Source organism: Helobdella robusta (genome assembly GCF_000326865.2).
Source record: "Helobdella robusta unplaced genomic scaffold HELROscaffold_14, whole genome shotgun sequence".
NCBI lineage: Eukaryota > Metazoa > Annelida > Clitellata > Rhynchobdellida > Glossiphoniidae > Helobdella > Helobdella robusta.
The window spans coordinates 754197-767879 of record NW_008703782.1 but is presented as its reverse complement, the minus strand read 5'-3'; the positions used below and the strand labels follow the sequence as shown (position 1 = coordinate 767879).

At 32.5% G+C, this 13683-nt stretch overlaps 3 protein-coding genes across 3 annotated transcripts in view; 2 read left to right on the top strand and 1 right to left on the bottom strand.

Moving 5' to 3' along the window:
• Positions 1-361: 361 nt before the first annotated feature.
• HELRODRAFT_168722 (hypothetical protein) lies at positions 362-1910 on the top strand (the record flags this gene model as incomplete). The annotated part of the gene is made up of 4 exons (XM_009014587.1): positions 362-424; positions 478-626; positions 1217-1266; positions 1375-1910. 4 exons carry the CDS (start codon positions 362-364, stop codon positions 1908-1910), a joined length of 798 nt encoding a protein of 265 aa, XP_009012835.1.
• Positions 1911-2044: 134 nt separating this feature from the next.
• On the top strand, positions 2045-7985 carry HELRODRAFT_168721 (hypothetical protein; the record flags this gene model as incomplete). Its single annotated transcript, XM_009014586.1, has 9 exons — positions 2045-2643; positions 3968-4067; positions 4997-5185; positions 5490-5657; positions 6010-6075; positions 6179-6262; positions 6539-6625; positions 6814-6966; positions 7968-7985. 9 exons carry the CDS (start codon positions 2045-2047, stop codon positions 7983-7985), a joined length of 1464 nt encoding a protein of 487 aa, XP_009012834.1.
• Positions 7986-9829: 1844 nt separating this feature from the next.
• Positions 9830-13683, bottom strand: part of HELRODRAFT_97753 (hypothetical protein) — a gene marked incomplete at its 5' end in the record, with an annotated part of 4953 nt that continues 1099 nt past the window's right edge. Inside the window, 11 exons of the mRNA XM_009014585.1 lie at positions 9830-9937; positions 10045-10378; positions 10554-10682; positions 10758-10992; positions 11120-11203; positions 11449-11570; positions 12304-12382; positions 12598-12783; positions 12927-13043; positions 13258-13351; positions 13444-13509. Coding sequence (XP_009012833.1) covers positions 10185-10378; positions 10554-10682; positions 10758-10992; positions 11120-11203; positions 11449-11570; positions 12304-12382; positions 12598-12783; positions 12927-13043; positions 13258-13351; positions 13444-13509 — 1306 coding nt within the window. The 3' untranslated portion in view covers positions 9830-9937; positions 10045-10184. The remainder of the gene's footprint in view (positions 9938-10044; positions 10379-10553; positions 10683-10757; positions 10993-11119; positions 11204-11448; positions 11571-12303; positions 12383-12597; positions 12784-12926; positions 13044-13257; positions 13352-13443; positions 13510-13683) is intronic.

The window sequence follows — 13683 nt, the reverse complement described above, 5'->3', positions numbered from 1 at the left end:
CAAAAACATGCTTTGAGATATATATGAATGTATTGCACATAATCTAGAGAATAAAATCGTGAACATCTTTGATTAATTGATTGTGATTGATTGATTGGTTGGTCGATTGATTGGCTGATTGAAAGTGGTAGGAAAATTGCACTTCACGGCCATTAAAATTGTGTATCATTTTGAATCAGCCATACCACACCTCACGGCGTGACTCACACTTGTATTTAAAACATGCACAACACGAGGCATACACACCACAAGGCGATTGAATACACGCACTTACACACACATACACACTCATACGCACACAAACACTCATACACACACGTACACACACATGAAACAAATTTTAATCATGAGTTTTTGCAGGATGGGCATTCGATCGAACCGGTTAGCCACGCCATACGTTGCCTTGCAACCTGAGCTAAGTCAAGTTAGGAATTATTTATTTATCTTTATTTCAAATTTTTCATTAAAAAACGAAAGAATAAATTATTGAAGTTCACTTTTATTTTATTTTGGAGGGATAACATATTATGGATTCTAAGATCTATTTATATGGCTCTGTGTTTACGTGACCCGATCAGCTGTTTATCGGAAAAAACGCTTTCTATTATTAGCCTGGAAATTCCCAGGTTGTTTTTACGCGGATAATAAATAAATTTATTATATTATTATAGTTGCCGATATTATTTGCGTATAATTAATATTATTCTTTCATGATTATAGCAATTAATAATATATATATTATTTTATATATTATGTTATAATTATATTCTTATATTGTAATTGCATTGTATTGCTGTTTGAGGTTTGTCTCTGTAAGAAGACATGTCTTATCTTATCTTACTATACTTATAAATAAATAAGAAGTCTGTAATTCTTATAGTATAGAGAAATAATATTTTATACAAATGTTTTTCTATTCTTTTCAAGTTTATTTGTTTCGATTAGAGATTTAGTTAAGGTTGGCATTAGGATTTGAATCTTGTTTTTCTATTATAAATAAATTATAAAAAGCACTTTACTTTACATACAGATAGGCTTCACTCACAATTTATTAGATAGATACTAGATGGACAATGTTTTGTAGAAAAATCATGTTGTTGTTTTGAATCAAGATGAAACCTTTCAATAATAAAAGAAATAATAATAATAAATGTAAATTATTGCTTAGTGATAAGAAAATTATTCGTAGTGATGATGATGATGATGATGATGATAGGGACGAGGTGTCAATACCGAAACCACACTACCGAATTTATAAGACGATGGGTGAGTTGGTTGTGATTATTATTGTTATTATTATTATTATTATTATTGCTATTTTATTATTATTATTTTTAGGAAATAATCAAAAATAATTAAAAAAAATTAATTCAGACTCCATCATAAACGAATATAAAGAAAAGTTAGAAGACACCGAGAAGTTAAACAAAGAATTATTGGAAAAACTTTACATCAACGACGCCACTACTACTACTTCTGCTGCTACTGCTTCTACTGCTGCTGCTACTATGACTACTACAACTGCTGTTGTTGCTGCTACAACAACTACAACTACTACAGTGGCTACTTTTATTCATGAATGTCCTAATTGTTATTACGTTTTCAGTCACAAAAGATACAAAAACGTCAATAATAATAATAATAATAACAACAACAACAACACAAACAAATGCTTAAATGGTAATGACGAGGATGGCAACTACGTGTCCAACCGCAACAACAACATCAGTGTCCTGTTTAGCAGGCTGAATGGTTACGACATCAATGACCCAAGTAACAATATCATCAACAACAACAACAACAGCACCATCATTAACAACAATGATAACAATAATAAATTACCAAATCTCTGTTTTAGATCTATATATCTGACGAGGAAGGCGATCAAAGAAATCTCTGTTTACATTTAAAAAAGAACAACATTAACAACAACAACAATAATAATAATAATAAGGAAGATGATGATGACGATTCATGGTCTTTGATCAATAATTCCCCAACTTGTAACCTGATAAAATTTTCATCATCACCTGTCCCCAGAAAAATGGCAGACTCCAGTAGCGACGGATCATCCTTTATAAAGATAAATGACGTAAGTGAACATTCCTCGCAGGGTAAGTTATCCCCAGGTACATTCCTGATTTCCACGTCCCCGTTTGAGATTTTCCCTAATTTCAAGGAAAAGGAGGAGGAAGGAATTAGTGTTTCCTCGGCCCGAAAGTGTATTCATGAGATGAGGAAGTCTAATGATTACAGCCTCATCAACAACAATAACAACAATAGAAATATAAACAACAACATAAACCATAACAACATAGATATAAACGGCATAAACAACAGCAAAAACATAGATACAAACAACATAAACAACAACACCAACAAAGATATAAACAACATTAACAACAAAGATATAAACAACGTAAACAACAACACAAACAAAGATATAAACAACAACACCAACACAGATATAAACAGCATAGACAGTAAAGACAACATAGATACAAAGATTATAGAGCATAAACTACGTGAAATTAACCAAATAATAAAAGATAATCCGCAGATATTCGATAGACAGCAAAAGTACCTTGATGTTACCTCAAGGCTTTTGAGTTGCTTCAAAACAGCTCTTGTTCAACAAGTAATGTACTTATTATTACTTGTTATTAATTATTATTATTAATTATTATTATTAATTGTTATTATTAATTATTATTATTATCTGTTTTTGTTGTTGTTGTTATAATTATTATTGATATTTATATATCGATCTATCAATTATTACCAAAGAATAAGTCAGTCTATAGGTACATCCGTACATCAATATAACCTTCTGTCGTCCTTTAATTTATTTATCAGTCAGTCATTCATTCATTCAGTCATTCATCTATTCATTCATTCACGTATGCATTCATTCATTCATTCATTCATCCATCGGTCAATTTTACACTAGCTAGTGGAAGAGAACGAATATTTGAAAGCACAAATGATAACGCTTATTCATTTCCCCATCAATTCGTTCATTCATTCATTCAACTATTCATTTATTCATTCATTCATTCATTCAACTATTCATTTATTCATTCATTCATCCATTCATTCATCCATCCATTCATCAGTCGATATTACATGTGCTAGAGAACGAGAACAAACATTTGAGAATGCAGCTGGTGGTGCCATCAACAGATGAAAAAATATCCAACAGGTCTGTCTGTTGCTCTCACTAGTATTACTATCAAGACCGCGACCACTACTACTACTACTACTACTACTACTACTACTACTACTACTACTACTACTACTACTACTACTACTACTACTACTACTAATACTACTACTACTACTACTACTACTACTACTACTAATACTACTACTACTACTACTATTACTTCTTCTACTGCCGCTGTTAATACTTCTTCAAATGTCAATAAAATGATTGACATGCAATAATTGAAGTGACTAGCGGCGAATCACACTTCATACTAGAGCCTTTAATGAATGAATGAATGAGTAAATGAATGAATGAATAAATGAATGAACGAATGAATGAATGAATGAATGAATGAGTGAATGAATGTGCGAATGAATTAATAAGTAAAACAAATAGTGGATAAATCACTGAATGGAACACGTAGTGTTCCTAATCTCTTTCCCGGAATAAGTTGAGTTGTATAATAGATCTGAGCCTGGAATTAAACAACAAAACTGTGTTAGTAGAAACAGCAACGACAACAACGAAAATTATTGTTACCGGTATTATTATTGTTACTAGTATTATTATTGTTATTATTGTTGTTGTTGTTCTTTTTAATGTTGTCGTTGTTTTTGTTGTTGTTAAGGTGTCACCGCAAATCATCATCGTCACCGTAACCAACAGCATGGCGACATTATCAGAAGCGATCGTGACGATGACAACCACACTGACTTCCACAAATCAATTTCAAACTTCCAACAACAACAACAACAACAGCAGCAGCAACAACAACAATAATAATAATAATAACCCTTGTACTGAAGTAACGAGGGACAAGAGAAATGATGATTTTTTCAATAGGAAAACTCTTGAAGAGGTTTTATGATTATGATCGTTAAAAACATGCATACAAACACACACACACACACACACACACACACACACACATACATATATACATACATACGTACACACAACACACACTCATTTATGTGTATTTTCAACGTATTAGGCGTAAATTTCCGTGTACGTATTTTTTCAAGTTGTAATAATGAATGGCTAACATTAATATTAATATCTCCTTTGCTCTGAGCGTAGAAGTGTTTGTAGATGTGTGTGTGTTTTTTTTTTATGTATGAATGTGTGTGTGTGCGTATGTGTGCGTGCGTGTGTGTGGTGTGTGTCACCTCATGTGAAAACCTAAATGTTTATTTGCAGGCGCGTTATTTACCTGCTATTAATAAATCGCTTAGTTAAGTTCAAGGTTTTTTTTTATCGATTGCCGCGAGTGAGTGAGTGGATGAACAGATGAGTGTATGAATTAATACGTAAGGGAATTGAATTAATTAATTGAATTAATTAATTAATGGATGGATGGATGAATGGATGATTGAATGAATGGATGGATGAATGAGTTACTGAGAGAAGAAAAAATGTAAATCAACTTGATCAACCAGTCACCAACTCTATAATAATTAACCAACAAACTAATCATAAAATCGCAAATTTATCCAATCAAAATCAATCACAAGTAAATTAAACTATCCCTCCAACTAATCAAAATCAGTCAAACTATCAATCGTTATCAGTCAAGCTTCTATTCATTGTCAATCAAGCTACCGCCCTAGCCAATAGCAAGCAACCAACCAAACATTTAACTCAACCTCAGCCAATCAAAATTACTACTACTATAGTTTACCACATTCAACCTAACTAACTTCTACTTCAGCCAATCACAATCGATCCAACTATCACTTCAGCCAAACACAATCGACCACAGACCTCAAAACCAACCAATCAAAACAGCTTAAAGTTACGAAACAAAGACTGTTACTCTTTATCGCTGAAAAAGATCGGGAGTTGAACTGCCTCAAAGAGCGTTACGCAAACCTGACCAATTACGCAACTAAGATGAAGTCGGTTTATTTTCGTGACGTCACTAAGCTGAAAGAAGAACTTAACGAGAATTATAATAAGAAAGTTGCCGAATTAGAGGTTTATTTGCGCTCTGGTAGATGATTTTGATTGGTTGCCACGTTTTGTTGAATTTAATCTGATTGGTTTGTTGTGTGTGTGTGTGTGTGTGTGTGTGTGTGTTATTGTTTTATAAATGGTTTTATCGGTTCTTTCTGGTTTATGTTTGGATATTTTGCTGTTATTATTATTAATAGTAGTAGTAGCAAAAGCGGCTGTGGTAACAGCAGTAGTAGCAGCAGTAGTAGTAGTAGTAGTAGCGGCAGAAGTGGTAGGAGTAGTAGTAGCAAACGTCGAAATAAAAGCAAAAAAATTAATTTTACAGAAATGTAGGCGCGACCTCTTGAAGCAGTTGGATCGAGAAAAATGGAGAGGGCGAAAGTTGGAGGAATTAAACTTTCTCCAATCCGAACAATTGAAATCTTTCGAGTTTGATTTGAATAATAAGAATAATAATAATGCCAGTTCTAAAAATAGCACAAGAGATTCCAAGGTTGCTTGATGTCGTTATTATTGTTTTTTTTTATTAAAACTGCTGTGGTTATTATTATTATTATTATTATTATTATTAGTGGTAGTGGTAGTAGTAGTAGTAGTAGTAGTAGTAGTGGTAGTAGTAGCAGTAGTAGTATTGGTCCACATAATTCAATTTAGCTTACCGATATTATTGCTATTCTGGAAAACATTATTTTTACTTGTTAGTTACTTAAACGCAGATGCTATAAATAGCAATAAAATAAAATATAATAATAATGACAACAACAATAATAATAATGATAATAGTAATAATAATAAAAACAAAAATGATAATAATAATAAAAATAACAATAATCTCCTCTTCCAAGCAGCATGGAGGAAGTTCTCGCGCGTCCATAGACAAGAGCACTGAAATTGAAATTCTCAAGCAACAGGTTCTGCTCAATAATTATAATAATAATAATTATTACTTATTATTAGTATTATTATAGTTATTATTTATTATTATTAATTATTATTGTTGTTGTTGTTGCCTAGGTTACGACATACAAGGAAGATTTCGATAGCGAACGTCGGGACAGAGAAAAAGCCCAATCGATGATATTAGATCTGCAAAAACAGGTAGGCCAACCGGTCATGTTACTACAATGGCGTAATTGTTAAGATGTTTGGCACTGGTGTTGTAGTAACCGGATTCAAATGCAAAGCCGTCCCCGCGTGTCTTATACATTGTGTTGGATGCGTTGTAAGCTTGTTCGTTTTTCATATCTCCAAGAAGTACTTGGTAGATTTTTAAAAAAATATTATATCGATAATTATAAATGATAATAATATTTATAATAATTATTATTATTTCATTATTTTTAAATGTTATTATTTTAAATGTTCATTTAATAGCATGAAGAACTGACAAAGACAGTCCAAAGATTACAATCAGAGAATGAGGCTTTGAGGAGAGCAGGAAACAGAGACAGAACTAGATGGGTGGGATTTTTTAATTAATTATTCATTTAAATTATTCATTTATTATTAAAATATAATTTTATTATCACCATAACTATTTTATTAGTTGTAGTTCAAAAATTTTAAACTCATCTTAACTCAAGTCAAACCATTATAATCTCTCAATGGCGATTCTAAAGTTTCAAAACCCCGAAACATTCCCACAAAAGGAAAGATCCTATCACACTCCGAGTACCGTAACCGCAATCCAGACGTACAGAATTCCTCCAAGTTACGACGAAATCGATGGTTCGAATGCAAGACGAGCCGGATTTAAACTAACTACCAACTCAACTGACACTAATTCCCCGGATGTGCGTTGGGTTTGCAACAGTTGCAGGTATAAAAATAATAAAGAGGATGACGTCTGTTATGTATGCCGTTGTAGTAGTAAGATGACAAGTTAAGGATGAGGTCGACGGTTCGAACGCAAGCCGAGCCGTATTCATACCAGCTGCTAACTTAACTAAGGTTTAATAATTTTGTGGGTTTGTAACAGCTGGAGATATAAAAATAGTGATGATGGCGTTGTTATGGAGTGATGGTTAATGGTGGAATCTGCAGTCTGCAAGTGATCTTGAAAAGTTACTGTTAGGATCTTATTTTACATTCCCGTTCTCTGTTTCTTCTTTACAATTTTCATTTCTCATGTTTGCTTTGTTTATCCATTTTAGACAGACAAAGTGTGTGTGTTTTTGTATACATGTGTGTGTGTTTGTATGTGTGTGTGTTTTTGTATACACGTGCGTGTGTGTGTTTGTATGTGAAGAATAACTTTTTACTAATTGTAAAAAATTTATTGGCGAAACATTTCAAAAACATTATCTAACTTTTGGATGAAAAAATGTGAACCAAAACAAAAAATTTACATTGAATAGCAGATATGCCCCAAAAACGTGTATAACACAGAGACACTAAGAGATATACACATACATATCCTTACACACAAACACACACACACACGCCTACGTACGTAACTATTTGTGTCTGTATGTGTAAGTATGTCTGCTCAGTTCACAGTTATTTGGTTGTCTATTTATTAACTTGAAACAGTAGAAGCCGTAAAATATTTTTTCATTTCTTGAATTTTTTGAAAATCTTGAGTTTCTTTTCAATATTTTCACCATTTTAACTTACTTGTCTTTAACGAAAGATACATGAATAATATTAGTTATTTAACAATCAGCTCATTCATTTTTCTACCTCCTATTGGCCATTGGTTTTAACAAACAACAAAGATAACTATGATCATCATCGTCGTCGTCGTTACAACTCTCTCTCTCTCTCTCTCTCTCACTCTTTCCTACTTTTCCTTCTCTTTCAGCTATACACGTTAGAGTAATGAATGTTGATGATAATAAATACAAACATTCAAACCACTAAAAAATTAATTTATCTATTTATTTTACTTTAATAACGAAAATGGAAACCAGTTCTAAATAAAAAGAAAGATTCGACATTTTATTTTTTATAAGCCAAAAAAAGAATTTCCGAACAAACGAAAAATGAAATATAAATGAAAACAAAGAAAAGAAAATAACAAAAAAATATAAATAACAAAAACGGAAACAAAGAATAAACTACGAGAACAAGACTAACAACAATAATAATAATAATAATTATTATTATTATAACAAACCTTATAATTATTATTATTATTGAATAATAACTGTTATCATTTGTATTAATGTTATTACATTGATAAATATAATAAAAAAATTATACAAAGAAACTGAATCATACATAAAACTCAGAAATAATGATAGCAAAAATTGTTATAAATATATATATATATATATATATATATATATATATATATATATATATTGAATATATAAACACACACACGCACGCACGCACGTATTGACATATAGAATGTACGTGCATAATAACAACGACGTTTAAAAAAACATAAATGTATACGTATGATAGAACGAACGAACGAATGAATGTATAAATAGATGAATGAATGAATGAACTAACGAATGAATGAATGAATGAACGGAACCGAAGAATATTTGAATAATCATTCAGTTAATTAAAAAATTAATTAACAAGATGTCACTGAGTGGACCAAACTAAGTTATCGACAACTAGTTTATATATATATATACATACATACATACATATACATATATATATATATATATATATATATATATGCGTGTGTGTGTGTGTAGTTATTACACAGAAGTAATAGTAGTAATTAATTGTAATAGCAGGGAGAATGAATGAGAATGTTAGTTAGTAATACTAAGAAACGCAATTTAAGTAAACAGATACTAATAACTGCTGTAATTACAATAATAATGATAATAAACGTGAATGATATATATCGTATGAGTTTTATTTGTTGCCACTTCCATTTAATTCTTTATTCACACGCGCGCACACACACACGCACACATACATACATACATATATATATACCTCAATTGCAGTTGAGGTATACAAAGTTTACATATATATATATATATATATCTTTATCTTTAAAGATATAAGGAAATATAAAGATAATTGTAATATAAGTAATTTTTTGCTGAATATGAAAAACGAAATAAACAATAAAAATACAGTCAATGTTAACAGCAACATAGACACTGACCTCAACATACATACATACATACATACATACATACATACATACATACATACATACATACATACATACATACATACATACATACATACACATACACACATATATATGTACAAACAAGCACAGACAAACACACACAGACACGCACAAATTAGGACTAAACCGATAAAAAAAAGACAATTACCATATAATGACTGACAGTGAAAACACACGAATAGAATAAACCCACAATAACAACGATGCAACATCAGCAGAGCAGCAACAACATCAATAATAATAATAACAATAATAATTACAATAATAATAATTACAATAATATTAACAAAATTAACAATATTTGAATAAAAATTAAAAAAAGTATATATAACACTGCTTATAAAAAATCACGGTGCCAATTATTATATATGGGTAATCTCTTGCGTATATATATATATATATATATATATATATATATATATATATATATATAAACATAAATTTATTTAATTGTACAGTTCAACAAAATTATATTACAATAATAATAATGAGAGAGATATCAATTGAGTGTATGTGTATATATATATATATATATATATAAAACTGAACAATTTTTCTGCTTTGTTTTATCTTCTCTTCTGACACAATCACTCGCTCATTCATTCATTTAATCATTCATTTAATCATTCATTCACCATCCGCCAATCAATCAATCGATCGATCAGCTAACCAATCATTAATCAATTATTCCAGTCTAAAAAGTTTGTGCAACAAATAAATCATCAAATAAATAAATGAATTGTTTAACTGTTTGAATTAGTCAATTAACCAATCAACCAACTAGTTTTAAACAACCAATCAAACGCATATTCAACCTCCTTAAAAACCGCTCAACAAATCAAATACGGTCATCAATCACACGACAGCCAATCAAACACGAAGACATCACCCATCCAGCCAATCAGATCACTGTCCATTAATGAGTTGCTCTCCATTGACGCCTGCCATTTTCTGTGGACTACAATCTTTGTAAGCCATGTCTCCTCCTTCACCAGCTCCACCCCTTTTTGCGTCGTTCATTGGGTAGTTGTTGGGGCGGAACTGAGGGGGCTTGTTACTGTTCGGCCCTCCTCCGAGGTTCGCTTTGGGGTTGTACTTGCCTGCATGGACATTTTTTTTCTCATGTTTTAAGAATAATCAAATTTACTTCGGGAGGAAATAGTTTGTGGATAGAGATAAACTAATTCCACAATTCAATGAGTTTAAATTTTAAATAGTATGTCATAATCTTGAACAAATTACGAATTGCAGAAAGTTGAAAGAGGGACAAGTTACCCCTAAAGCTGCCACCGCCCCTGAGACCCCCTCGGCCGTCATCTCCATGGTAACGTTGGTCTGAGAATGGTGGACCCCTGTGCTGGGGTGGGGGACCATCAAATCGAGGACCATCGTTGAAGTTGTTGTCTGATTGGTTGGTTGGTTGAATGAAAGTTGGTTGCTGCAATGATAATATTAAGTACTGATCATGAAAATACAAACCCTGCAAACTAGGTCGATTACCGGGCCATCGACCACCACCAGGTGGTCCACCACCCCCTCTACCTCCTCGACTCCTCATCATCGGACCGCCTCTGAAGTCTTCCCTGTCTGACTCTGATTCTCTGGGATTGAACCTAGGGTATCTGGGCGGGTAGGTGTTGTCCCTTGATCCGATGTTCAAATTTCGTAACTCCATGTCCAGTTGGCGTTTCTGCTGAGTCAGTTGTTCCACTTCCTGTGCACGTGATGATGATGCTGATGACGATTCTACTCGCGATGATAATGAGTACAGCAATGATGATGATGATGATGAGGCTAACAACGACAAAGATGACAACGAACGACGAAAGCAAAGCCCTGACCTTGAGGTGGATGACGTGATAGTCCAGCAGTAACTTGGCGTTGTTTATGCTATCTGCTGTACCAATGAACACAAATGGCACTGACTGAAATGAATAAAAGAACGAAAAAACAAGATATAAAATTTTCAAAATATCTGATAGTAAATTGGGTTGTATCTATAGAAATCAACAAATAAATGATAGCAATTTCTATATTCCTAGCTTTAGAACCTTCCTAAGTTTAACAAACTCATTTTAATTATCACGTAATCAAGATTCAGAATCTTGTCAATAGCAGAAAGCCACTATTTATATTTATCTATAAATAGCAACTACTCAATATTCATAACCTCATCGCTATTAATATCATGCTGGGCGTCCACATTATCTTCACTTTTAATTTTAACTCTCAGCACACCAGACTTGTCCACTATCTCCTGTATGTGGTGGCCGTTTCTGCCAATCACACGAGCTGTGGGAGGAGTTAAATGAGTGAACAACCACTAAAAAAGATTCAAAAATAGATAAATATTTAAGAATACATAAATATCTTACATAAATATCTGAACTAAATGAACATCTAAATTTATATCTTTCAAAATATCTAGGTGCATTGTATGTCAATGGATGGATTGATTGACTGATTAATTAATAATAATTATTATTATTATAATTATTATTAATTAATTAATAAAAAAATTAATGAAAAAAGTACTACACTACATTGCTGGCCGTAACTGACCATTACACATTTGAATGTTAACAACAAAATTAATTAATTAATAACCAAGACACTTAGCAATAACGAGTAAAAAATACAGCCAGGAAGCATCACAGAGAATCATTAGCAATGGAATCAATGAATACAAAAAGCCCAACACACAACAACACACGTTTAGACGGCATTTTCCCCGAGATCGGGGGTTGCCGTTTGGCTACCTATGATGAAACCGAAATACCCCTCGACGCCATCCACATCTGTCACTCGCCTCAGTATCACGCAACCCCGCTTTCACCCTGTCCTTCTCCACCTGCTCTCTCCATCCCAATCGCGGACGACCATACAAAAAGCCCAAACAAAACCAAAACCCACAAAATCAACAAACAGCAGACCGTTAAACACGAAGGCAGGCAAAAAACGAAACTAACAAAACAAATACAATACAGAGAAACAAAGAAAAGACACGAAGAGAAAAAAAACGAACAGATAAGATTTCTAGGCAGATCAACTGTTTCTTTTTTAAATTCTAGCATGGATCTCGCTGCTGAAACTGCTTGTGCTGTCTGCAGAATGATGACGATGATAACGAAGAAGATTATGATGATGGTGAAGATGATAATGAGGATGAAGAAGATGATGACGACTATAAATAAGATGAGGATGAGGATGGGAAGGGTGATAACGAGAAAGGAGGCAGCAACAAGCACAGGCCAACACAGAACAACCAAACCAGCAACAAAAACCAACAAAGTCAAAACCCCCAAAAATTGACTCTTACATCTCCGTAGACAGTAAACTTGCAAGTCTCTTCATCAAGTTCTATGCCCTTGATGCCGGGCAGCTGCTTGGCCTGCTGTATGTTGGCCCCGTGACTGCCAATAGCAAGGCCCATCAAATCTTTCTGCACCACAAAGTCGTCATGGAAGTTGGCAGTCGGGTGGTTGTGGTAAAGTCGAACTGATTGCTGTATGAAATGAGTGTGTATCAGTCTACATGTGCATATGTATGTATGTGTTATTAGTACCTTGCCAACCAATCAAATTCAAAATATAATGACAAAAAACTCACAAACAAACAAATGAACAAACAAACAAACAAACATCATACCTCTAATTTGTTAGAAGCATCCTTCATCATCTGGACCAGGGCAAACTTCTGCTTCAAACTCTTCACATGCATGTCAGACAGCAGTATTGCTTTTTTAATTATACTTTCGTCACTTGACTGAAATGTTTATTTTGTATTATTAGAATAAGAAATAGAGAGAGAGAGAAGAGAAAGAAGAGAAAGAATGATGGAGAAGAAAGGGCTAAGAAAAATCAAATAGACAGAAGAGGAGGTACCAATCAACCAACAATAAAGTTAATCAACCAATCAATCAATCAACTAATCAACTGATCAATCAATCAACCAGTTAATTAAAATAAAACAGACCAACCAGCACGATAAGACTATTTGACTTCTTATTGTATTGAACGCAGGAAGCACCAATCTTCTGCTTGAATTCTCTGTGATTGTTCATGTCCTGACATCTTTGGACAAAAATATTGTTTAATGAATAATTAATAGCATAATGGATAATAATAATGAATAATAATAATAATGATAATAATAATAAACTCACAATGATGAGAGATCAGAAGGTACTTGAATGACGTGCTTATGTATGCTCTGGCTTGTTATGCTAGTGCTAATCATATTAATGAAAATAGTAACATTGATAATTATAACATCAATAGTAATAATAACCATAATTTTAATAACAAATAATTAAATAAATAAAATATATATATATTTATATAATATATATATATATCAAATCAAATCACTTTTATTCAATCAAACAAAACAAAAGCATGAATGA